The sequence below is a fragment of the Macrobrachium nipponense genome, chromosome 30 (genome assembly GCF_015104395.2).
Source record: "Macrobrachium nipponense isolate FS-2020 chromosome 30, ASM1510439v2, whole genome shotgun sequence".
Taxonomy (NCBI): Eukaryota; Metazoa; Arthropoda; class Malacostraca; order Decapoda; family Palaemonidae; genus Macrobrachium; species Macrobrachium nipponense.
The window spans coordinates 2174539-2201824 of NC_087218.1; the positions used below are offsets into that span (position 1 = coordinate 2174539).

General features: G+C 40.2%; 1 protein-coding gene across 3 annotated transcripts in view; it reads left to right on the top strand.

The window, feature by feature from the left end:
* The window catches only part of LOC135202224 (probable JmjC domain-containing histone demethylation protein 2C), a 651505-nt gene that overhangs the window by 410696 nt on the left and 213523 nt on the right, over positions 1-27286 (top strand). For all 3 annotated transcript variants that reach the window (XM_064231488.1, XM_064231490.1, XM_064231489.1), the window contains one exon: positions 12206-12291. In XM_064231488.1, the coding sequence (XP_064087558.1) occupies positions 12206-12291 (86 nt within the window). The remainder of the gene's footprint in view (positions 1-12205; positions 12292-27286) is intronic.

Below are 27286 nucleotides of genomic sequence, written 5' to 3' on the forward strand. Positions count from 1 at the left end.
GGGGATCTTATACAAAGCATTTCAATTCATTATGCCACAACCGATAAATCTCTGTGGATGAGTCGCCAAGCAAGTTTATAATACAGTCAAAATTGTCTGAAATTAAAGTTAATCATCTTTTCTACAGATTGAAATAAAGAACTGTCCCAGTTTTTATGTCCCCGTTGTATATATGATATTTGTCGAAAGAAATGTTCTTCGTGCCCCAGCCTTACTCTTCAGTTCAAAGTTTGTATTTGGAATTAATCAAAGTTCCCCAATGTATTTGGAATTAATCAAAGTTTCCCAATATAGACATTTATTGTTTGGAATTAATCAAAGTTTCCCAATATAGACATTTATTGTTTGGAATTAAGCAAAGTTTCCCAATATAGACATTTACTTCCTTACAGTTCATGTGCTTACTAACGCCAATTAAGTACGTGCGGTGCCATTTAGGTTTACTAGATACATTTAGTCCTTACATTGATGTTAGTGTGGCCTTTGACGTGCATAATCATAAATAAATACTTTGTGACTTGGGTGTCTGATAACTGTGTATAATCGACTTCTTAAATTATAATTTTTTTTAAGCTACTAGTGGCTGAGCTGTTGATGGCCTTTTCACCATATTTAGACCTGTTATGAAGAGCCTAGTTGTGTGTCCCTACTTTTGACGTGATCCTCGTCTTCAAGAATAAGATACTATAGAGTAATCTGAAGAAAGAACCTCTGTTGTTGCAGTTAGTTGCTGCCAGTTCCGAGTTGGACGAGTGGGTTACGTACTCGCCTACTGATTCGGTAGTCGCGAGTTCAATTCCCCCCTCTGCCAACGTGGAATCAGAAGAATTTATTTCTGGTGATAAGAAATTCATTTCTCGATATGTGGTTCGGATCCCACAATAAGCTGTAGGTCCCGTTGCTTGGTAACCAATTGGTTCCTATCCACGGAAAAGATATCTAATCCTTCGGGCCAGCCCTAGGAGAGCTGTTAATCAGCTCAGTGGTCTGGTTAAACTAAGATATACGTTTAACCAGCGTTCGGTAAATCTAAAATTGATCACAGGAAGTGATGCAGGTAGTGAGGCAGAGTCCCAGGAACACCAAAATCATAAAATGAGCCAATCTGGGAACCATACTATCATTGCATATGTAATTGTGTACTTAGAGAATCTGAATTTTTTTAAAACTTTGTAGATGAGAAGACTAGGTATTGCTCGTAACTTTGTGTATATATAGGCACGATGTTATTACCGTTTACCATTGCTGGAGTATTTTTCTCCTCTTTGCATCTCTGAAGTTCCCATGCCCCTATGGAGTCTTATCAACTTTTTAGTGCCTTTACTCAGAAATTGTAATTTTCCTGGAAGTCACACTTATGTTGTTCAAAACAACAAGTATGTCTTACAGGTATAGTCCCTATCCTGTAGGAAATATGCAGATTTTCGAAACTGCGGAAAGAAAGTGACCCTGTGGTGATTTGACGAAGTATGCAAAATTGGCCGAATTTGGAATTTAACGTGTCTATTGCTTTTTGTATGGGCCGTGTCCTGTGTCTGTGTGGGCCTTATCTTCAACCCTCATTTGCTTTCCAATGCACCAGTGTCTTTTAAGCGCCTCAGTGGCGTGATCGGTATGGTCTTGGCCTGCCACCTCGGTGGCCTCGAGTTCGATTCTCGGACATTCCATTGAGGGGTGAGAGATGTGTATTTCTGGTGATAGTAGTTCACTCTCGACGTGGTTCGGAAGTCACTTAAAGCCGTTGGTCCCGTTGCTGAATAACCACTGGTTCCATGCAACGTTAAAACACCTTACAAACAAACAAACAAAATATCATTGTCTTTTGAAGTGACCATTACTACAGGGCACTTCACTTTCATTGGTCAAACTCCACTCGTGATCACTGATGTTTGGTAAATAAGTCAAATGATAAGTTTTGGTTATCATATCTGGAGATTTCGAAACGCCTTTATCTTTAGACAATACTAAGTAGAGATTGTTTTACGCGCAATAAAAGAATTGTGATTACAGATATCTTCCTCTGTCATTTTTTACAGAGTTCCCTTAAGTAGGTGAGTCCCTACGATTGATTTAATTTTCTTCTTTGGAGAATCTTTTCTTTTTGGTGAATGTATTTTTTGTCATCGTTATTCGAAGCTGAATCGAATGTTGTTTATCTTACCAACTCCAGCGATCTGATATTTTTTTTTACTTCCCATATTCTCGATGATGGTAATTTTTTTTTCTCTCTCTCTCTCTCTCTCTCTCTCTCTCTCTCTCTCTCTCATAGTGAAATAGTCTTATTATGTGAAGAGTATAGTTGTCTAAATTTCCACTGGTTGCGAAGATAGTGTATTTTCAGAGAACTTGTAAAGGAGTTTTTTTTTTTCTTTAATTCTCTGTGAGAATATTAATTTATTGTTTTTTCCAGTCTTCAGTTTTCAAATTTAGTTCTCAAAACTCCGTCGAAGCCTTGAATTAATTATTATTATTATTATTATTATTATTATTATTATTATTATTATTATTATTATTATTATTATTATTATAGCAAAATACTTCATTGTAATGTGACTGCATTTTGTATATGACATGTCAAACTACCATTTAACATCCAGTTATTATTATTATTATTATTATTATTATTATTATTATTATTATTATTATTATTATTACGGCTTCCTCTCTCTCTCTCTCTCTCTCTCTCTCTCTCTCTCTCTCTCTCTCTCTCTCTGTAATTGCAGTGAGGTATTTTGTAATTGTCGGCTTTTGTTATGGCTAACATTTCAGATAACAAAGAAATGGGGACACAGTAATTGGTGATTTTGTTTTTACCGAGCCTGCTGCTGCAGCTTCCTTCCAAAGAGGATAGAATGAGAGACAACAACAGAGAACAAAGCGTCAGCAGCCAGTGGTTGCGTCAGCATAGTTTCATCACATCTGTTTCAAAGTTTTACGGTCGCAGGTTTTTTTTTTTTTTTTTTTTTTGCGCCTTGTTATTGTTTGAAATGTTCCTCGTATTGCGTTCGAGGGCATCTCGCCCCCCGGTATTCACACATTCTTGCTTGGTAACCTACGGAACTTTGAGTCTGCAGTGTCTGCGGTCGAAAGGAAATTCTTCCTTTCGAATTCAACCCTGAAATTTTAGTAAATTGATGAATGTAACATATTTGAAATGATTATTTTGCCTTATGATCAACATCGACTGTAGTGCTTTGTCTGAATTTGTTCTAAGGGAAGCTTACGTATCAATTTCAAGCGTTGGGTTACTCTATTTAAATCAAAGTGTTTTGATATTTCTCCTGAATTTCTTGGTTGTTTTGATGTCGCGCGTCGACAATTTCACGAGCCAGAAGCTTTATGATTATATATAGTGTCAGTGGGAGAATAAGGAAATGATAACAGGGACAAAGTTCTGTTTATCCAGAGGAGAAAGTGGAGGTGGTGTACAAGATGTGGAAGACTGTATCAGCATCTAGAAATCAACACTACATTTAACGCAATGTAGACGAAACGTTGACTTCAGCTTGGAATGAAAATCTTCCCTCTTTTCATGGAGAACCTGGCAAGCACAAGGAAGGGACCACTAGAGCAGCAGACCCTGGATGTAGTAGCTAGAGATGGCAGTTGGCATGGCTGACTACAGAGGGAAGCTCGACGAGGAAATTGAATGCATGCACATCGCCTCAGTTGCGTGGTCGCTTTGGTCTTGGCCTGCCACCTCGGTGGCCGCGAGTTCAGTTCTCGGGAATTCCATTGAGGGGTCAGAGATGTGTATTTCTGGTGATAGAAGTTCACTCTCGACGTGGTTCGGATGTCACGTAAAGCCGTTGCCCCGTTGCTGAATAACCACTGGTTCCATGCAACGTAAAATCACCATACAAGTATACAAGCAAGCAAGCAAACTGAATGCATGTTGATGACTACACAATACTAGGTACCTCGCACATGGGAAATACAAATTAAAAAGGTTGGCCAAATACTATCACCTTTTGTGAGAAAAAATGGAAATTTCCTGTTGAAACGGTAAAAACGAAGACTGATTGTTCGAAATGAAATGAGCAGGTTTGGCATTTGAGAAATTGCCACTTTGACATTTCGTTCGCGATTCGCTCGGCGGAATTCGCAAAGGACGGAGGTTCTTCGTTCACAAGTCGTGTTTGTTTAACTGGAGCAGTGAGGATGTGAAAATGATCCGTATGATTTATGCTCGTATCATTTGTATGCGCGCTTTTGTGTTCCCTTCAGATGTGGTATTTCATGATTCATATTTCTGCTCTGACACCTGCCACAGGTGTCTTTACACTTGTGTATACGCATGTGCTATTTGCTCAGGTTCGCATGTGTTCTTGAAAGAGAAGCAGTTGCGATATATAGTTGCTTGCCACAGAAATACGTTTTATTATTGATGTTGTTATTACTATATACCCTCGCCCTGCAACTTCGGGATTTGGTGGCCTGTGCTTATCACAATTATTGTGAGCAAAGTTCTGAGATTTTCACAGCTGGGGGGAGTCTCCTTCACATCGTAAGGACTTTGAAGAGCCTAATAAATCACATTTTTATACTTTGAGTCTTCTTCTTCTGGGGTATTCTCTCCAGACGCGAAGTTTTATCATTCTCTCTCTCTCTCTCTCTCTCTCTCTCTCTCTCTCTCTCTCTCTCTCTCTCTCGTAGATATCTTCCCCTCGTCATGGTGCTGTTTGTCTCCTCGCCCTTTCAATTATGTTGCAGGCGTTTTGTCATCGCCCATTTTACCTGGTTCTCGGCCTCCGATGATTAGGAGTCTCCTTTTTGTTTTTTTTTTTTTTTTTTTTTTTTTTTTTTTTTTTTTTTTTTTTTCTGTGAAACCTCTTATCATTCCTAAATGAGAGTTGGGAATCCGTGGGGAGCGGAGCTCTCCTTCTTTGCGGTCCTCCACCAGCGCTGGTTTCCGTCTAAGGAAATTTCTCTTTGGCGTGAAAATGGTGATGAATTGATTGATTAATGGGGTTATAGGTGTCTCTAAGTATACATTTAATGAAAAATACAGTTTGCCAGACTTGAACCATCGCACAGATAGTCGCAATGTTTCATGTGCATAAGTATATGCTGCTATCTTCTGCAACACCCGCGACTCTTCTCTCGTTGTGTGTTCAGGGCAAGCTTCCCGTTTCTCCAGATAGCTAGCTGAAGTGTCCGCGTTTTTTCTTTTTTTTTCTAATCTTTTATTAGAGAAAATTTGGAATTTGTTGTAACAGAACATTTTTTACCCCGCCCCCCTCCAACACACACATACACATATGTATGCGTATATATATATATATATATATATATATATACTATATATATATATATATATATATATATATATATATATATGTATAAATATTATATATATCTGTATGTGTGTTTTAAGATGTTTCTTTGTCTTTGTGTTTTGTATTCATGTGGGTATTTAAATTGGAACAAGTAAGTTAGGCTCCATTAATTGTTGGGATGCTGCTGTGATGACAAACAAAACAATTTATATTGCATTCTATGAATCCAGGGAATTTAAAACGACGTGAATGTTGGCCTTTAGCAGACTTTGCACTTTGCACTGCAGCATAATGTTAAAAAAAGAACAAATTGTGTTCACTTCGCTGCTCGACTATTTTCATGAAAAGGAAATTCACAGCGTCGCTCTAATATTGGAAATCATTATCGTTATCTGGAAATATTATTCGAAATATGAACTCTGTGTTGTGGAAGAAGAGTGAACAAGGCATGATCCGACCTCCAGCTTACTTGAGGCGCGTGCTAAAATCTACAGTCAAATAGCTCGTTGTTTCAACAACGAAAATCAAAATAAATGCGTTATATATTATTAGAAATAATTGTTGTCTGCGGTTTAACTTGCGCATTATTAATTTTTTTTTTTTACATTTTTCATTCTAATAAGTAAATCATAAATATCCTGTCCTAAAATTCCTGTATCTTCAACTCGACACGAAACACCTTTTAGACCTTATTTTAGGCTTTTCCGTAGAGCAGAGGGCTTTCCTAACCCCTCAACAACAACAACAACAATAATAAAAAGGTACTTTGTAGGCTTACTCCCCGAGTAAGCGAAAACGATTAAAGGGGAAAAGGCAATGGCGCGCGCTGATGGCGGTTGGGATTCGAGTATTCAGTTCCTTCATTTGTAATTTGCTCACAGCTGAAGAAGGACGAGGCTTCATCAATAAACTTCTTCCCAGACAGATGGCGAGGGGGAGGAGGGAGGGAGGGAGATGGAGGGAATTTCGCCTAAATTAAAGCTCTCGTCAAAGACTACTGAGAGGAAACTGCTACCAACTTTGCGAAACTAAGTTATGAGGAAAGTTAGTTAAAGAAAAAAAAAGGTGGATCCGCCCACTCTCCTCAGACACGCACATGCTTTCACAGACAGACGTGTGTGTGTTGCATCCGCTTCAACACTATTGAAATTAAGGAAATAACTCCCCGTTCTGAACTACAGTGCATTTTGCGATGACGCCGAGGTCATATCCGCAGCGTCTTCCGCGCTCGCTCCGGTGGTTCTTTTTTTTTTTTTTTTTTTTTTTTTTGTTCCTTTGTTCTTCTGACTTCGTATCTTTAAAGGTTGCTGGGAAGCAACTGCTCTGGGCGATGATAAAAATAGCTATTGTTGCTGAGGTGGAAGAATCTCTCGTAAATAATGTGTCCTTAAAAACTTAGTGTGATTCAATGCGCAGCGCTTCAGGGACTCTGGGAAGTGTATATGCTTCGTCTTCCGATGCAGCCGCTGTTTCGTTTGAATATGATTTCTTTTAGAAGTTCTTCGTAAAGGGGTGCTAGCAGGGCTCCGAAAACGTCCAACACTTTGGAACAGCCTCTGTTTGCTATTTAATTTGTTCGTTATTTGAATAACGGAGTTTCTTTATGGCCAAGTGATCCATTTTGTTGTTTTAATCCACACATCCTTGAAGATAGAAGATCGAAATTTAAAACACATAAGGACTGTGTCTCTAGTACACAGGTTCTAAATAAATCCTAAATAAGTCAAAATCACACACACACACACACGAAAAGTATTTTCTCTCCAGGTCAACAAAAATAGCTAATGAGATTGCTGCCATATCTGTAGTAATAAACTTCTAGTTAATATTTTAGTTCCCTGACGTCAGAGATTTCCGTCGAGACAAATGAGAAAACATATTCTGTTGAAACCCAGATGGAGATCCCTTTGGAAGTCTTATTTTCTTTAGCTCCGAGGAAAAGCAAATTATTTTGTTTATACAAGCCATCAGAACTCTTTAAATAAATGCAACGTTAGCTTTGATTTTGTGTGCTCTTTAACATTAATTAATTTTTAAGTTCGTCAATTCAAAAAGTTTTTCGTTTTGAATTTGTAGATTATTTGGGAAAAATGTAACCAAAAAATACCGATGTATAGAAAGATGTTAAATCCCATTTAACCTCCATTAAAAATGTCGAAAAATAAAAATAATAATAATACCAATAAGAAATATAAAACGCTTAATCTGTGATGAGCAGATGAGAAATAAAAAAGTAAGTGGATCTCAGAGCACTTCCTTTTTGTAGTCCAGATTTCCTCTTATATTTTCCGTCTATTTTCATTTTTTAATTTATAGAAACGTGGTTTTCGTGTAAAGGGTCGTGTTCATTAGTCTCCATGTGTAGTTTAACATAGAGTTAAAGTGATGTACTTCAAACAATTTGAGGACCATTGGAGGCTATGTTTATTGTACATTTAAAATTTTTTAGATGAAAGATAAAAAAAAGTCTTCTTGTTCCTAAAGGAGAAACACACCTGCAGAGAGAGAGAGAGAGAGAGAGAGAGAGAGAGAGAGAGAGAAATAAGGGTTTGCTAGGAAGGATACATCTCATCAGGGAAGGCACATTGAAGGAAGATTTAATGCTGCTGGGGTTGAAAGCTTTTGTTGCTGCTGCTCTTGCGTTGCCAAGGGAACCGTTGATTCCTCTCTCTCTCTCTCTCTCTCTCTCTCTCTCTGCTGTGTGTGTGTGACATTCTTTTTAACTGGACATTATACCGTGAGGTTCGTGGGCTGCGTGATTGCTTGCCTCTCTCTCTCTCTCTCTCTCTCTCTCTCCTCTCTGCTCTCTCTCTCTCTCTCTGACATTCTTTTTAACTGGACAGTATATCGTGACGTCTGTGGGCTGCGTGATTTCCCCTGCGTTCTCGTTCTAATGTAGACAGCCCCTAGCAAATAATGATTTAAAAAAAAAGAAAAGAACAACAATAATAAAGCCAAACGGAAGGGAAGTTTTGTTTACATGCCACTGCCGTTTGTTCTGTCGTCTGAATTGGGAAAAACACGAGAAATCATTCTCATATTTCGCGGAAATAATGAGTTTCTGAGGGAGAAGGAATGGCCAGAAGGAATTTCTCTGAAGCAGAAGGAATGGCCAGACGGAATTTCTCTGAAGCATCCATCCATCCCTTAGACGGGAGTATAGGTCGAGTGGACTTCAGGCGTCCTAGTTCTATCAACAGGGTATGTCACTTGTCCCAACAGGCGTGTTGGTGATCTGTTTGTTTAATCTTCTCTCTTCGCCATAACTGTCTTTCGTCTGTGCAAGGAAAACAAGTAAAAAGATGCGCCGAAGATCGAGTTTTCTGTACACCGTATTGTGACTGCTGTGTGAAACCCTCAGATACGGTTTGGCAGCGCGCAGTTGTTCTCCAGATGCGGATCGGCTATGCCTCCGGAAAGCCCTGTCAGACGCACGATAAAAGGGTAAACTTAACGTTAAATAAGATAATAACTACTGAGGCTAGAGGGCTGCAGTTTGGTATCTTTGATGATTGGAGGGTGGATGATAAACATATCAATTTGCAGCCCTCTAGCCTCTGTAGCTTTTAAGATCCGAGGGCGGATAGAAAATGTGCGGACGGACAGACTCATAGCCATCTCAATAGTTAGTTTGCTTTTACAGGAAACTAAAAAATCTTCAGTTTTATCTAGGTTGAGTGACATCTCATATGTTACGCCTTACAAAGAAAAAGAAAGGTATATTCTTAAGTATATTTTGAATCTGTTTTTGTGTGGTACAAACATTCCCTTTCTCAAGTTATGTTAACTGATAAAGAGCAGGGGGAGAATACCCTTCGGAATAGCCGATGGTGTCCTGCGAGAATAATTTAGAGCATTTCCAGTATTAGATCTTCGCGTTCTCTATAACCTTGTCCTTGTCATCGAGAGGTTGAAGACCACTTTCTTTGTAGATGCGTTGGAATTCTTATTAACTCAAAATAACGACAATGCCATTTGAAATAAGCGAAGTTCAAAGGGCTGACGTTTATTTATAATGCAAGAAGGTGCTGTTTAAGCTCGACCATCATTTCAGATGCCTGTATTTAATACTTTCGTCACCACATCCAGGTGTCCCGTGTCATGTGAAATATTAACCCGAATTTGCGAAAACTGGAGGCAGCTATAGTCAGATATCCTCGCACTCCGTATCTGAATAATGAAACCGATAGTCTCCGTTAACCGTTAAAAGAAATAGCAGAGGGAAATGCTTCGGGAATGTAGTTCCTCACTGGACGAGTGGGGTGCGTACTCGTCTATCAATATGGTAGCCCGAGTTCGCTCCAGCCTGCTGCCAGCGCGGAATCAGAGGAATGTATTTCTGGTGATTAGAAATTCTTTTCTCGATATAGTGTGGTTCGGATCCCACAGTAAACTGTAGGACCCGTTGCTAAGTAACCAATTGGTTCCTAGCCACGTAAAAAAAAAAAAAAAAATTTATCCTTCGGGCGAGCCCTAGGTTTGGTTAAACTAAGATATTCTTAGTGGGAAATGTTTCTTGAGTGACTTGCAAGGAAAGGAACAAAGAAAATGAAAGGATAGACCGAGTTTAAGTGGATTGGTCGTCTTCTGTGCATATTTGTGTTCTTGAAGCCTTGGCTGTACATTATGCCTGATATTGTGTGCAGCATGATGTTGGTATTGAATCACTGCTTGCTTGCGAAAATTACTGTTCGATCAGTGGAGGGTGACTTCTGTAGATGGCGCCGTAGAGAAAGATGTGGATGCATGCGTCTGCGTGCAGGTCTTTTAAGTAATAGGGACAGAAAAGCCTTTTCAAAATGAATCTCTCTCTCTCTCTCTCTCTCTCTCTCTCTCTCTCTCTCTCTCTCTCTCTCTCTTTGCAACCCTTCAAGCGCTCCTGTTTTGAGGGTCGTAGGAAGCTGAGGATACTCAGGAAGCTGAGGATACTCGTGGAGTGCATTGGCAAACTTCGACTCAAGTCACGAGGTTTCAAATTGTAACGCCCGCCATATTTTCTTTTAATGGGGAAAGTTAAATGGGAAGTTGGACCGGGAACAGAAGTCGGCTGAACCTTCCCGCGAATAAATAATAGCGCTAAGTAAAAGTGCCGTCGACTCTGGTCTTATTTCTGGTTTTGAGCGTTTTGCAGGGGATTGTGTATAGCTCTCTCTCTCTCTCTCTCTCTCTCTCTCTCTCTCTCTCTCTCTCTCTCTCTCAATTTGTAGGTCAGAATACCCTTCTATAGTAGGAAGAAACAGAGATAGGAAAATTACAGAGATTTATTAATTATTAAATCGGTAAATAGGTTTCCTCATTCAGTGGATTGTGTATAGCTCTCTCTCTCTCTCTCTCTCTCTCTCTCTCTCTCTCTCTCTCTCTCTCTCTCTCAATTTGTAGGTCAGAATACCCTTCTATAGTAGGAAGAAACAGAGATGGGAAAATTTAAGAGATTTATTAATTATTAACTCGGTAAATAGGTGTCCTCATTCATTACCCACGGCTTGATATTGTTATAAACCGATACTGTGTTATAGACATCCAGTCATACTTTGATGTATTTTCTTCGTGATTTTTGTTTCTGTTTCTGCAGCGGTTTCTTTACCTTAGTGTTGCCAAGTCTGTATGCAATACGTATCGTTATAAAAACAAATCTAATAGTATGCTCTGAAGACGACGTGAAGGTCACCATTTCCGGAACTCGGCTGAAGTTGCCATATGATTTCCAGTATTGTTAACCTTTGAGATATAATAAAGGTTGTATTCGTGAAAGGATTACTGTAAATTGTCATCTCATGGGTAGAATGAAGCTATCAAAGAATGATAATAAAAAAAAAAAACTGAAGTACGTATAACACTTATGTTTACATTTCGAGTTTGACGTTGGTTTTTGTGGCTTAATGAATTAGATAACATCAGCCTAGAAATGAATTAAACAATATCAGCCAAATTTCTAGGTAGAATGTACGGATAACTGACCCCGAATTTGTTTGTCAGTCATTTGTTTGTGGTCCTGTTTGCTAGTCATTGTGGCCTGCTCGTCCCCACGTATTTCATTGGAATTGGAGTATGAAGGTGAAGTTTGGCATAGGTTTGAATTGGATAGTTCACGTTCGATGGAGGTTCTTTGGTTATAGCTTTAACCATACAAACTGAAATGCAAGGAAACCTTGTCTAGCTGTCACTTGCCAAGTTTCTAATGGTATAAAGATTTGTATTTTATTCTTGTCTGTTCATTTCTTTATTTGGTCATTCGTTCGCCTGGCTCAGTCCACAAAGCATCCCAAAATGTGACTTGATATAATTTAAGTTTTTCTTATTTTTGTGTTGTATTCTAATTATAAGTTTTATAAGATTTGTGGAGAGATGGTCTGTGGCTTAAGTGGGGACTGATTATATTGTGAGGTGGAGAGGGGACCCAGATTCTGCTTTGGAGGTTCTGGGAACTGTTGAAGGGGATGTTCACACCGACGCCTTTCTAGTTTTCATGTGGTCATCAGCGAGAGGTGCAAATGTCATAGGAGTGACATAAACAAAGGAGTGACATCTCTGATATTAATTTCAAAGGAGTGGTAACCATCCAACCAGTGTTTAGAATGTGTTGACAATTCAGTGGTTCTAGCTTTAAAAATGAAATCTTGATAATTGAATAATTTTTTTTTTTTTTGTCACTTCATCCTTATGTCACTCCTTCGATACACACCTGATCATCATCATTACTACAAAATATGAAAGGCATGTCCATAACAGCTTTACTGAAGTATATGACGTGCCTACACAAACTAAAATTTTCAACTGCGGTTTTTACAGCCCGTTTTTGCAACCATCATTAAATATGCAATTTTAATCGTATGATCACAAAATTGATTGACAAAATAATAGAACCAGACTCATAAATATTTTTTTTTTTTTTTTGTCTTTTTAATTCTGGTGTTTTTTCTTTCTAGTTGTGGAATCCATACTTCGAGGAGAAAATGTTGGGATTACCCCGAGACGATCTCGCACGGCAACCAATAACCATCACCAGTCTGGGGTAAGTAGTGCAATTATCATACAACCGTTCTTTAGCCTCTGTGTTAGATATTATGATTATTATTATTATTATACTATCACTTGCCTCTTACGTTATTGAAAGAATTGGAAAAACCACGGCTATCTTGGCATTAGTGTAACCAAGTGATAACAAGCAATTTATGGATCTCTTCCTGTTTGAGAAAGATGACTTCTTTGCCTTCCAACAAATGTGACTCGTGTTGCGCCTTGCTTCCCTGTTTTAAAACCTGCAGCTACTGATTCGTAGGCCTTGTCAAGCCAAAATGACCGAATTGTCAAGGAGTGAATGACCTCTTGGGTTTTGGTGTAGAGTGCCGAGAAGACTCATGTCTTGCAAGTCATGGAAAGCGTTCAGGGTGGCGCTTTGTTTCAATTGAAATAAAACACTAAACTACAAGAAAAAGTTAATGGCAAGAGAGGGATGGAAAAGACAAAGGTAAGGAAAACGTCTATAGAAGCCAAAGAGGAAAGAAACGAAAACCTGGTAACGTTTGAAAAATGGATATTTGTAATCGGTAAGCAGCTGTCCGTGGCTAACCAGAGAATTTTGGGTAAAATGCTTTTGAGGTTGACCGGCCATTCTGGACGAAGTGCGTTCAGTAGGTGGGAGGTAACATGAAAGACTTGCATGAAAGCGCTATTGTTGAGGGCGTTGCGTTCTAGCAGGGGAATATCTTGCACGCGTTTATGGGGAAAGGAGGCTTCATTTTGCTGTTCTGATGGAGTTGAATGCACAGTTGAATAATCGCCAACTGTATATTGTTTACCTGAAAATTTATAAGTGACACGTTCCAGAGTGACCTCCTTTAAATGAAAAAGGTGGTACACACAAAAAGAGTGCAATAAACCAAAGGAATGAAAATGTAATAAGAATATAGAATTTATTAATTTTATCAGGTGTGAAATGAAACAGTGTGTTGACTCAAGTCCATGATTTGGCAGGTGGTGAGCATTACATCCCGGAAGTTTAGCACTTGTCGTGAAAATATCAATGTTTATATATATAATTTTTATTTCGTTGCAATGAAACTGAGGAAAATATAACCGCTAACGTAATCATCATTATCGATTCTTGACACAAACACACCAGTTCAAAATAGTAGTTAAAAATAGTTTTAGGTATTTCCTGTTAATTATGTGAAGGTATATTTGTGGCCGCATCTTGTTGACCACATTGGTGACCGTTAACTAAAGAGTTTTTAATTTCGATTTTTCTAGTGCCGTTTGCGGCGCCATAACCTTTTTTTTAATAATATCGATAACGGCTTCTAGCTGTCGATGAATTTAGGAGGAGGTAAACTCTAGGTTTGCCAGGTAAACAGGGAAACTGAAATCCTCACTGGCAGTTTTCTTGGTAGATCTAGGTAATAACACCGCGTCGGGTATTTCTATGGAAATTATAGTTTCCTATAGTATTTGGGTTAATTATTAAGAGTTTACCGTTATTTTTTTTTTTGGGGGGGGTCGACTGTAAATTAAAACCCCGAGGGGCCAGTACTACAGGCGAAATACATTTGACGCCAATCCCTAGTGGCTGTCGTCGTTTGCAGTCCGTGCGGAGTTATTGCCTAGAATTACCGATATCTTGGACTTAAACACCTTCAGATTGTAAAGCAAGCTTCCACAGATTAGGATGCCTATAATGAAGTGAGGAAGGTAGCAAATGCAATTCACCAAGATAAATGAGCAAACAGATAAAGACCAGAATACATAGACTGCAATGCAGGTGTCAGGAAAACTAAGGGGATGATGTGTGGCCCTTTAGGCATAGCCAGCCTCATACTGATGAGTCTTAGCACCTTGAGCATTGGCAAAAAACCCTTTCCACAGTTTGAGCCAGAAGTTAAAGACCTCACTACTGGGTAGTAAAATGAAATTGTGGCATCTTCAGAAAATATGGATTTTGGCTCTATGCAAAAGGACTGACAAGCGAAGAAAGATGGCTAACAAAGTTATAATCTACTGTTGATTTCAGTCATAAATTCTATGTTAAGGAATAAGATATCAGCTAGAAGATCAAATTTCTGGGAGGCTGCTGACATTCAGGCAAGAGAACTTTTTCAGCAAATGACAAAATCCTCAAAGAAAGGGGAAATTCTGTCGATGCATAAACAAAAACATAATCCAGGCTGGCCTTGGTGCATGACAGAAGCTTAGAGAAGCAAGGAACTTTGACAACCCCGGCGAAACTGCCTTTTTTGGGGGTGAGGGGGTGTTGTGTGTTACTCAGAAATGTCATTCATGGAGAAGCTTCTTTCTCATTCATGGCTGACATAATCCTTCATCTGTATTTTCTTTCATTGACTGTGTTATCTTACGCATGTATAACAGCTGGGCTTTCTCAGGGTCCATATGTAGTTGGCTTATTCCCAGTGGTGAAAGATAACTAGCATTCTTAATGCTTGGGCTCTTCTGTATGGCCCCCCTCAGTCGTAGGTTTGAGCTACCTTTTTTTTTTTTTTAATTACCCTCAGAAGTGTTTGTCTTGTCTTTTTGTCCCCTCAGGGCATAGTGCCGTCAGTACGCCTCAGCCGGTGAACTGTAGGCACTTCTAAAGGGTGTTTGCATCGTCACCCCCTGCCCCAAGTTGCATGCATCCACCTTTTAGCCTTTACTTTACCTCTAGAACTCTCTCTGACGCCTAATTTAGGCTTGACAGCCTTAATTTTATAAATCAATCAGTCGATTATTTTTGCTTCTTGTCTTTATCCGACACTCACACTGTATTCCGTGAGTTTAAAATCTGTTTCATAACGTTCTCTCTCTCTCTCTCTCTCTCTCTCTCTCTCTCTCTCTCTCTGTACATGCGTTCGTTTTACATAGGTGACAAAAGTATGTGTTGTTGAGAATTGCATATAGCATTGTACGCTGTACAGAAAACTCGATTGCTTCGGCGCATTTTTTACTTTGTAAGTTTGCCGTAAGTTGCGCGCGTCTTGTTTTTTACTCTGATGATGAGAAAGATGGTTTTCCGTAAAGCTTGATTCATCTTTCGTAATAAGAAATGTATTTTTAGAGCGATGGTTTCGTTTTTGTATGGTTTCCTATCTGATTTTCTTGTTAAGGTTTACATCAGTTTGTTATTCCATATCCTCTTGTACCGAATTGAAATACGAAATTCTGTGTGGATCTATTGTGACAGTTGTTTGCTATAAAATGAAAAACAAAGAAGGGTCATTGTTTGGTTCCCTTTGGATTTGTTTGAAGACCTTTTTTTTCTTTTCTCCTTTTTAGTGGAGTATTTAGAGAGCCTCATACTTCGTTTCCCTGATTATTCTTTTATGGATATGATATTACATGTTCATTCACCTTATTTTGATAGACCTTCTGTTCTAAACTTTAGAATTTACAGCAGTCGCTTAGTAAACGGCATTTTTAGAGACTTAATTATGTGCTTTGCAATAAAACTGTTCTAAGTACCAGAGATCGACGTAAAGAACTCGCAAAGCAAAGCGAAGTTCTTGCTTGCATAAGACTCAATGAAGAATATACCCGAGTTTCTAGAACTCAGGCGCTTGTTTACCGAACCTTTCCTTTGATCGCTCGAGGGTATTTGTAATATTTCGGAAAGCAGTAAAAGGTTTCTCATTTAATTGAGTTTTTGTTTGGTATCGTTATTTTAGTTCCGCTCGGAAACACTCGACATTTTCTTTCAGGCCTGCATACCAAAAGAATGAATCCCATACTCTCGTCTGATTACCAAAAGAATGAATCCCATACTCTCGTCTGATTACCAAAGGAATGAATCCCATACTCTCTTCTGATTACCAAAGGAATGAATCCCATACTCTCGTCTGATTACCAAAGGAATGAATCCCATACTCTCGTCTGATTACCAAAGGAATGAATCCCATACTCTTGGTTCTTGAAGAACCAAAGGAATTGAATTCCCAAAATAACTCTCTCGGATAACCAAGGAATGAATCCACATACTCTCGTCTGATAACCAAAGGAATGAAAATCACCCCCATACTCCCTCACTTTCCCCCCTGATTACCAAGGGAATGACAATCCCCAATACTCTTCCCCCTCCCGTCTGATTTACAACCAAAAGGAATGGAATCGCCCATACTCCCCCCCCACCTACTTTCTTCTGAATTACCAAAGAATTGAAATCGCCAAATAAACCTCCTCCCCCCCCGTCTGTTGGAATTACCACCAAGGGAAAAATGAAATCCCCATTAACCTCTTCCGTCCCCCTGATTACCAAAGGAAATGGAATTCCCCTACTCGACCTGACCCACTCCCCCTGGGATTACCAAAGGAACAATGGACATCCCATAAACTCCCCTCCCCCGTCCCCCCTGGGAATAAACCCAAAGATGAAATCCCCATACCCCTCTTCTGGATTAACCAAAAGGAAAAATTGGAATCCCATACTAACTCGTTGTTGAATTACCAAAGAAGGAAAATGCAATCCCCCATACTCTCGTACCCCCCCTAACTGATTTAACCAAAATGGAAAATTGGAAATCCCATAAACTCCCCCCCTCCCGTCTGAATTAACCAAAAAGACGGAATCCCTACTCTCGTGTCTGATTACCAAAGAATGAATACCCATACTCCTCGTCTTATACCAAAGGAATGAATCCCATACTCTCTTCTGATTACCAAAGGAATGAATCCCATACTCTCTTCTGATTACCAAAGGAATGAATCCCATACTCTCTTCTGATTACCAAAGGAATGAATCCCATACTCTCGTTGTTACCAAAGGAAATGAATTTCCCATACCTCCGTCTGATTACCAAGGAATGAATCCCATACTCTCGTCTGTTACCAAAGGAATGGAATCCCCATAACTCTCGTTGAATAACCCAAGGAATGAATCCCCTACTCTTTCTTATGAGTTACCAAAAGGAAATGAATCCCATAACTCTCTTCCCTGATTACCAACGGAAATGAATCCCATCCGCTCTTTGATTACCAAAAGGATGAATCCCAACTCTCGTCTTGATTACCGAAAAGGAATGAATCCCATACTCTCTTCTGATTACCAAAGGAATGAATCCCATACTCTCGTCTGATTACCAAAGGAATGAATCCCATACTCTCTTCTGATTACCAAAAGAATGAATCCCATACTCTCTTCTGATTACCAAAAGAATGAATCCCATACTCTCGTCTGATTACCAAAAGAATGAATCCCATACTCTCGTCAGTGACATCTTCTCTTTCCAAGGTACCAGATCTATTTTAGAAAAGAATTGGCCATCCTTATTTATTTTACTGAAAGTTATAATTATATTCTTGTCAGAAGGTGATGTCTTTCAGCTCTCCGTAGGAAAGTGGTCAGAATTATGAAGTATTTTGGGAGAAGCGTAACTTCTGTCTGGTCCCTCCGTGTCAAGAGAAATGAGCGTAATAGACTACTGGACTGGACTGGTTCCTCTCTCTTATGATATCTGCGTACTATAGAAAGACTGAGAGGGCCAGAAAGACGAAGAAGGGTGGATGGCGTGGCGGTTAAAGAGAGAGAGAGAGAGAGAGAGAGAGAGAGAGAGAGAGAGAGAGAGATCGCTTGTACTGCCAAAGTAATTATCACGTATCCATCTACTCCCTCCTTTAGAGATCGGCCCTCTCGATGTATGTTACGCGATCGGTGATTCAGAATGGGTGGCTATCTTATCAAGGAAGTTAAGTTATCATTCGGTGTATATTTGTAACTTTCTTGCCGACTCTCTCTCTCTCTCTCTCTCTCTCTCTCTCTCTCCTCTCTCTCCTCAATAAACAAACTTTCTTTTATCACCCCCTGTAGCCTGTATTCTTTGGCGTTTCCCTCGTCTGCTCTCGCCCACACCAACCAATTGCACTCTCCCTTCTCCTTTCGTCCCTTTACCCGGCCCTCCTCCCTTTACCCCTGGGCCACATTCCTAGGTTTTCCTCGTTATCCTTCCCTCCTCTCCCTCCCCCTTTTATCCATTCTCACGAACCCTCCATCGCCCTCCTCCTCCTCCTCCCCACCTTTAAATATCCCTTGTGTGCGTCGTGATGGGGCCGTAAGGGGAAACACAGCGAGGGATTCTGAACGGATTGGGGGTCGAGGAAAAGAGATCCACCGAGAGTTACGGTGGATAGCACAGAGAGAGAGAGAGAGAGAGAGAGAGAGAGAGAGAGAGAGAGAGAGAGTGGAAGGAGGGGGCGGTTAGGTTGGGGGAGGGGGCCTTTTTCCTAACTGTGGGACAACTCTAACATGTTCCCTGTCGAGTCGAAAATTTAGTGGACAGTCTCTCTCTCTCTCTCTCTCGTACACAGAATGGAAAAGAGCGAGGAAAGCGGCAATAGCAGGAGGTTGTTAGCATCGTAATCCATTCTTTTTTATTTTTTTTAACGCTGAAATTGTAGTCATGATTTCATTTTGGAGCTGAAATATGCCCTTTGACCGTATTAGGGGAAGGAAATGAAACGAGGGTGAAGTGGCAGGAAAACGCGATTGCAGGAATTGGAGGAGGAGGAGGAGAGGAGGAGGAGGAGGATTCATTGTTGCCACTGCCACTGCTGTGCTGCCAGTTTACGAAAGCTAGAGACATGTTTCTCTCTTCGTATTTATCTCTTCGATTTGATTGATCGACATGGACTCGATCTGTAGTCAGTGAGTTGCATATACCTTATGATCCAAATCAGTCAGCCTCACCCTATTTATTATGATCATTCTCTTGTTGCCGACTTTTTCCTCCTTGTGTTTGGTATAGATACGCTAGAAAAAAATATATAACTTAATTATCTAATAGTAACTGAATTATTAATTGAGGGAGACTTGGGAACGTTCGCAACCTTGGCAGTCAGTCGCGACGTTATTGGTGAAAATTCAGTTTAGTGAAAATCTGGAACATTACGGGCTGCTCTGTGAGCAAGAGCCCGTGCTGGCATAAGGCCTGCTTAATCTTCAACAACTCTGGAACAGAGCCCAGTGCGGAGAAGGTAGGTAAGTGCAGGGAGAGCGACCCCTCCCCCTTCACAAAGGGTAACGGACCAACGTTAGGTAGTAATTGCCAGAGTCGTTGTCCATCACGCGAGACCAGGACTAGTATATATAGCCGGCACGTGCTGAATCCCAAAAGCAGATCTGTTATTCCTATCAGGATAATCCACTTCGGTGCCGGACGGATGCAGCTTGCGATTTGCATTTTGATAGATATGAAGGCATACCGAAGTGCAGTCGTTTCGGAATCCAGCGGCGTAGGCTTCAAGTCAACACGCGGTCGTGGAATGAGGAAAATCGTTAGTAATGTATTTAGATACATGGCAGGTTGCAGCTGCGCATAGCTGTCTGCATTCGGCCAAACCGCCTTTGGCCTTGACATCCCAAACGCCACGGCGGGGAGGTATTCTAGGAGTATTCAGTATGATGTTGAAAGTATTCATGGCCTTCTAACACGTGAATTGGAGAGGGCAGTTCTGGTAGAAATTTATCTTGAATCACGAGGTCTTCTCCGTGTCTAGGTTTGTTTGTAGTCGTGTCTTCTTAGCAACACATCGTAGAAAGTCATTTAGAAGAAATTTGATCTCCCGAACAGTCATTTTGCCCGATTCTCAGCCAAAATTTGAAAGACGGGAAATCCAGTGTGATTAGGCGAAGTAGGAATCAGCTGTTAATATATGAATTTCAGCAGATAATTCTGTAAATACATCACGGCCGTAGCCGCAAAAGTGATAGGATTCGCAGTGAAAAGTCCCGGATTTTGAATTTCTTAATGGGAGTGAATGGTAGATCCGCCATAATTTAAATTCAGTTGCTCTTCTGTTGTCTTCAGACAGATGGGCGGAAGTAAAAAGAAAAAAAAGTAAATGAGACCTTACCTTACAGACCTACAGCTCGTTCGGGTTTCCCCAGATCCCTCAGTGTGAGGCACCTCTAATGTCCTCAGTGTGAGGCACCTCTAATGTCCTCAGTGTGAGGCACCTCTAATGTCTACCAGAGAAATGCTAATGCACCAAAGAAAAGGAACCAAAAAAGAAAGAACGACTTTGGGTACAGCAGTAAGAAAGGAAAGTGGGACACTTGAGACAGATCAGAAAACTGCATAAACCAGCGTCCAAGATTGTCCCATGATTCAGAGAAAGCCATCAAGTAAATGCGTGTGGCGCTGATGCTGACATATTCATTCTCCTAATCCATCCACAACTTGGCTTTCGATAATGTTATCAAGACTTTTAGGAGTAAACATGAATAAGGCCCAAAAAAAAAAAAATCATAAAAATAAATAATAAAAGAGTAAGACCGAGAATAAGTTTCAGAGGAAGAGCCGAATGATTCTACAGGTCAGGAAAGGAAGACAGTAGGATCCTTAATTAAAAGGTCCCCTAAATTATGTTTGGGGCATTATTCCAAGCATGAGAGATGGATGGAGCAGGCGCGGTGCACTGTAGGCATTACTTAAGGGCAGCTGCAACTCCTTTCATTCCATTTACTGTACCTCCATTCATATTCTTTCTCTTCCATCTAGTGCAACTGGGAGGTTTTCCCTCCTGTTACACCTTTGTAACCTTTCACTCCCAATTTTCCTTTCAGCGCTGAATGACCTCATAGGTCCCGGCGCGTAACTTTCTGCCTAAATTGCATATTCTCTTAGATGTAAATTTACGAATAGTTGTAAACATATGAGGGAATACATACCTTTCATTGATTACTAACATATGTATGTTCACCGAAATTCACAATTGCAACTGCTCATAATCCCTTATCAGGTATTCTTTCTAAAGTCTTTAACAAATACCACACCCCGAAGTAGGTTACTGTATCTCCGTTCTGTTTTGATAACTTGCCGTCAGACTTTCTTCCCAGTCATTTGAAATGTTTTTCCTCCACCTCGGATCGCCCCCCCATAACGAGTCCAATATCTTTTAAGGTACTACGTACCTTCAGGAAAATTTACTTTTGCTACTCTGATGGACCTGATGGTCTTTAATTCTTCATTTTTCCTCCTCTCCTCCCTTCGTTTCTCATTTTCCGTTTAAAAGATGCTTCTAATAATGAGTGTCTTGGAAAAAGAAACCCACAAAATTACTGAGTATAATTTGTTTACTTGTAAGTATTTACATATTGTTGAGTAAAATGCTATGTAAATACTTACAAGTAAGCAAGTTATACTCAGTAATTTTGTGGGTTTCTTTTTCCACCTTCAGAAGAAAACTGAAAGGAGTTTTTGTTTGGTTTAGAGCGTCTTCGTTTTATGCCTTTGTCCTTATGCGAGAGGTTCCCCTTTCTGTCTTGGTGACACCTGACTGGGCCAGACAATAAGGAAGTGCTGTGAGCTGCGAGGGAAGGTGTGAATCCGAGGTTCAAAGTAGGATAAAAAGCAGCTTGGGGGGGAACGGAGGGGAGTGACAGGTGTAGTTTGTGACAAAATATCAGATAATGAGAAAATAGAGATCTGGTTGTTGTACCTTGACCCGACCACTGATGGCATTAGGTTCAGAACATTGGGCGTTCTGTAGTGAGAGTGGACAGAGGTTGGAGTGAATAGAAATCATGAGGATAATGAGATGGATTCTGAGGGTCTCATTGCCATAGAGGCTGGAAAATCAAAATGAAAAATGAGAAGTGCGAGTGGTGGAGATGACTTGTGTGATTAGAGTAGAAGGGAAAAGGTTGGTTAGGAGACCTAGGATGAGATCAAAAGGCAATGTGGCCAGAGATCTAAAGAGAATTGGGAGTCGATGATCCTGGGAATAACTAAGAGAGATGCACCAATCAACAGGGAAGCGTGGAGATGTCTGGTTCGCAAGAGGTCATGGGCTACCAAGAGACCCGAGAGCCAGTGGAGTGAGTGAGATGGAGATGGTGTGGTTATGTTACTTATTAAGGTTGAGTGAGAGGAAAGGAGTGTAAGAGGGCTCAGGTAGAACCTGCTAGTGCGTAGGCAGTCCAAAAGGAGGCAAATTAGATGGCATGATAAAAATATGAGGGAAGATGCTTTCAGTAAAACCAACAGAAGTTATTCCCAAGGTATAGTGAATCCAATATTAGACGATACGTCTGGCTTAATATATGTAAATATTAAATAGTTATGCGTGTATGGTTAAAAAATTCATTCATATTAATATATATATATATATATATATATATATATATATATAGTGTGTGTGTATATATGTTTATCAATATATTGCGTGCGACAGTATTTGAGTGTTTGTGTACGCGCGCATGCGCAGCGCATGTATACGGACACCTCTGTATATAGTACGTAATAAGCGCACTGAAGGCTCCATTTCCTCAGAAACTGTTTGAAGTTGTGACTGAAAAGAAAAAAAACTGCAAAGGAAGAACACCAAAAGAAAAAAAAAAGAAAAAAATAATGACTCTCCCTTCAAGCTCCCTAATTGGTTCAGCTTTAATTTTTGAAATGTTAATGTGAAAATTATGTTGGCTCAGTCATTTGGTAAATGAAATGCAGGCCGCGTAATAACATTTGCATAATAAATGCAATCCTCTCGTGTAGGGCTATGGTCTCATTTGCATAGTATGAGAGATAGAGAGAATTAAAAGGCATCCATTTTTTTCGTCCATTTTTTGACGTCCCAGTTTCATATATTAATATAATTATATTATATATATATATATATATATATATATAATATATATAATATATATATTCTATATATATAATATATACTATATATATATATATATATCGTATTGTGCGTCTTTGTAGAAAATAGGGGTTTCGTTTCGCCTTTATTTCAGTGGACTTTTACCTTTGTCAAACGACAAACGTAATGTTAGCGCTAGTAAGAGCAGCCGCATCTATAGCCAGCCTCAGCAGCGCCTGTGTGTGTGGTATTCATGAAGGGAAGGTAATGTTATTGTATATTCCCGGCAGGGAGTAATTGACAAGTAATATTTCATTTTACATTTTGCCAGCACAACCCTATTCCCGACTCAGCTCTGATTAAATTTGCCGGTCACGCGCTGGCTAGGGCCACCGCAACAACTTCCTCGACTCTATTACCATCCACGATATAAATTCTTTTCTGCCCTTTCCGGGCAGTGGCCTTGGAGAGCAAAGAATATTTATGAATGATAAAAGTAAGATGTTATTGTTGTGGTGGATCGGGTAAATGGAGTTTGGGAGCCCGGGTGGGAGGAGGGATTATGGCGGGAGTACGGCAGGGGATGACGGGGATGCCCCGTAGTGAGCATGAGGAAGTGGGAGGTGTGCAAGCGAAGCGGAGCGAAGGCGGACGTCACTGTTCAGTGTCTGTGGCCGGAGGCGGACGATGTGTGTCTCATGGCTAACTCCGTCGCCGAAAAGCCACACTTCAAATCCCTTTTTCATCTCAGAAATTCATAAAGTGCTCCATTGATACACTTTGTAGCGTTTGTTGTTTTTTTTTTCTTTCTTTGTTTTAACAATCAGCGTCAGAGAGCAGCATTGACTGTGTTAGGCATTCCCCCAAGCTTGAAGTGGTTTGCTTGATTACATCATGGTTGCTGTCCCTTTAAACGTCATCACGGCTTGACAGCATCATCCAAAGCGCTCCAGAAGATTGACGTTAACAGTGGCGAAAGCCCTATAGAACCATTGCCACAGTTGATATCTCCCTCGTACCTGAAAAAAAGGAAAACTTTGGCGTTTTGTAGAAAAAAAAGGAAATTTACGGGATAAGGAAAGGTGACCAAAACAGTTAAGAAAAAAATCGCCCCCCGAAGTGTTACCGTCAGCTTAACGTTTCAAGTGGCAGTTCGTTTAATGAGAAAAGATAATAATAGTTGTTTATAAGGTGTCCGTATTGATCAGTGTAGTGTTCCTATATATTTGCATATACATCAATGTCAAATAAAGTGTTTTTATCTACGTAGCTCGTTCTCGTATATCGTAATCTAGTCTTATATATCAATGTCCATAGTTGCGTTTTTCACGCCTACATAATTACGTACGAAGGAATAACAGTATAAGTACCTTCATTAGTGATAATACGTTGTAATAAACCGCAGTGTTATTGTTTTGTGTCGAGAAAGTTGAAAACAATCGAGGAAAAGAAATTTCAGCTGAGCTGTGTGCGTGTTCATGAAAGCTGTTCGGCTTGTGCAGATTCTTGGTGATCATCACAGAACAGCACCATTTAGACAGCTACTGAAAAACCTGCGAGATAGATTCTGCTGTTAGCTGGGCTTGCCTGTGGCATTGGAACAACGCAGCATCGCCACACCACCACATCACAACAAGCGGAGGTCATAATCATCATCATCATCATCTAAGCACCGTTGCCAATCGGCCACTGCTCTTCTTAGGTGAGCTTCCACGAGGGATGAATTCTCTTCGAAAGCTAATCTCTAGGACACAGCGTCCTAGCTTTGTGCTTCTTTGGACTGGTGGCCATGGGCGGTTTAGTTTAGGCGGCTACAGACCAGGGGCAGTGGGGCCAATGGAAAAGAGAGAAAGCCTGTCGGAATTAACTTGAAAATGGGCGCTGTTTCTGTCGGGATGGATGGGTGAGGGTGTGACTGTAGGGATACCATCGAGCATGCGCGCACCTCTCTCTCTCTCTCTCTCTCTCTCTCTCTCTCTCTCTCTCTCTCTCTCTCTCATCTTCCCCTCCCCTGTCCCCATACAACCTAGGCTCCACGAGTTAACCCTCCAAGAGAGAAGATTTAAGTGACCTAGGGTGTGCTAGCGCCAGGCAACCAGCATCGCGCTATGGATTAAATATAGCAACACAACCATCTCCCTCCCAGCCCCTCCCTCCCCCACCAATCCAGACATCCAGTTCCTCACCCCACCGCCCCCCCCCCTCCCCCATTCTTCCTTCCCATCTCCCTTTACTCACTTCTAAAACAGCTCTCTCATTGTTTGTTTGCTGCCATTTTTCCGGCCTCCTTTTTTTTTTTATATAAGATTTAGATCAAATGGGGTTAATTGGGGCGTGTTTTTCTTTCTTTTCAAACTTAAATGCCGAGTTTCAAACTGTCTTGAAAGTTTTGCAAGGCAAGGGGATGCGTTTTTAATGGGTTATTGATTGTAAAGTTTACTCTCTCCTCTCTCTCTCTCTCTCTCTCTTCTCTCTCTCCGTCTCTCTCAGTTGTTAGTGTGTGTGTGTGTGTGTACTTGGTCTTCCAAAGCGAGCCCTTGGGGTGTAGAGGAATACAAGTATTCATGAGTTCTTCCTATTTGCATAGTAAAAGCTCACCGGTAACGTTTCCCTGCTCACTTCCACAAATAAGATATGAATTTTATCACACACACACACACACACACACATATATATATATATATATATCTATATATATATATATATATATATATAGATAGTAATAAATATATATATATATATTAGTCTTGTGTGTAAAATGGTTTGTCTAGTATCACCGATTATCAAGCTTTTCTTTGTTTACATTTGTTTTCGTATACCAACCCCCTTCTCCACTAGGTTTGTGCTTTTGAAGATTCCTAAGGACTTTCCTCCCATGCAAGAAAGGAGCATCACATCGCTGCATGCTGAAGGAAATGCGTTTTTTTTTTTTTTTCTGAAGCAGGAATGACTCGGATATTTGGTCTAGTTCAGCGTGCAACACGAAAAAAGAATGGCAGGCGAGAAACGAATGCTGACGTCATTGCAGAGTCTCCTGTCAATGTGTTTACCTCAGCAAACAGTTTTCCTGCTGATGTGGCTCTCCTCTCTCCTTGCTTGTTTTCTGATGAGTGGACGGATTGGGTGTTGATCTCAACCAGTCTTAGTTTGAGGTCCTTGCTTTGCGCATTTACGTGTTGATGTTGCTGCTGTTATCTGTAGCACTCTCTGATAACGTTGTGAATGACATTTCCGCTCATCGTACTTCATCTTTTTTTCTCTCCCCTTTTGGTTTTTGTTCACATTGTCTTCCTACAGCTAGAGATGGGTAGTTATTTTGATTTTTCACGGTTTTGCTGCAATAATTCCCCTCTAAAAGTGGAGGGGGGGGGGGTCATGCTTTCACGTGTGTCTGTATGTCAGTGTTAGGCGGAAAGCCAATGAAGAGCTGATGATTTTTTTATCCAATTTATTTTTTCGTGAATCCTCAGATGGATCTAGGAGTTGTTCAAACCGTAGATTTTAACCATATGATGGATCTTCACGATTTTAGTCCACAACCCTAGTCAAATGGTCTTTTATTCTCACAAGCTTTGTAGAATTAACTGTAAAAGATCCGGACGACGGCCTTCTGGATAAAAATCTATGTCCATAGCGCTGGCGGCGTTGGCAGAGGTATGCGGTGTTTTGCCGAGTGCTTTATAGTTCACTGCGTAGTGAAAATATTTACACAGGGCCAGAGGAAATTGATAACTTTAATTTTGAATGTGGTGTAGGCTACATGTTATCTCGAGTGATGCTAATAAAAGCGATGACAATGAGTGCTGATAAGAGCTGAGTAATGATAAGGTACTAACATCGGTCTAGCTCATCCGCTGTGACGAAGAAACCTAGTCGACAGAAGTCCTTTCCTGCTGTCGATGTCTTATGAATACAATTCGAACTCGAATGCTTCGTAAGTTGTTGTGACATTGAAGAGTTTTTATTTATACTATTTTTTTAAACTATGTAAAGGCTGCAAAACGATGGGAAAAGATTGAATTGCGGTAAGAGTTTATTTGTAACGGTAGACACAAGCGGATAAGAAAAAAAAAAAAAGCAAGTCTCCTGATTTCTCTCAACACTCAGATATGTCAAAATTATTTTTTTTTTTATCTCGGACAGGATCTGGTATAATAGAGACTAAGATAGAAGATTAAAGAAAACTGTTCTCCGCTTATCAGTCTTCCCCATAAAAAATGACGGTATGTGGAATCGTAATCAAGAGATATTTGATAGCTTATTGAAGGAAGCGTGGAAAAAAAATATGGTCTATTTTTTTTTTTTGTTCCGAAAGGTATTGTTTTACCTTTTATGGTAACCAGGGATCCAAGGTCAAGTCGTAAAGGAGAGAAATAGCAATGAAATAGCTGCTACTCTTTGTCAGTTGTACTCCCACGGTCGGTATTTCAATCTCATGCAAG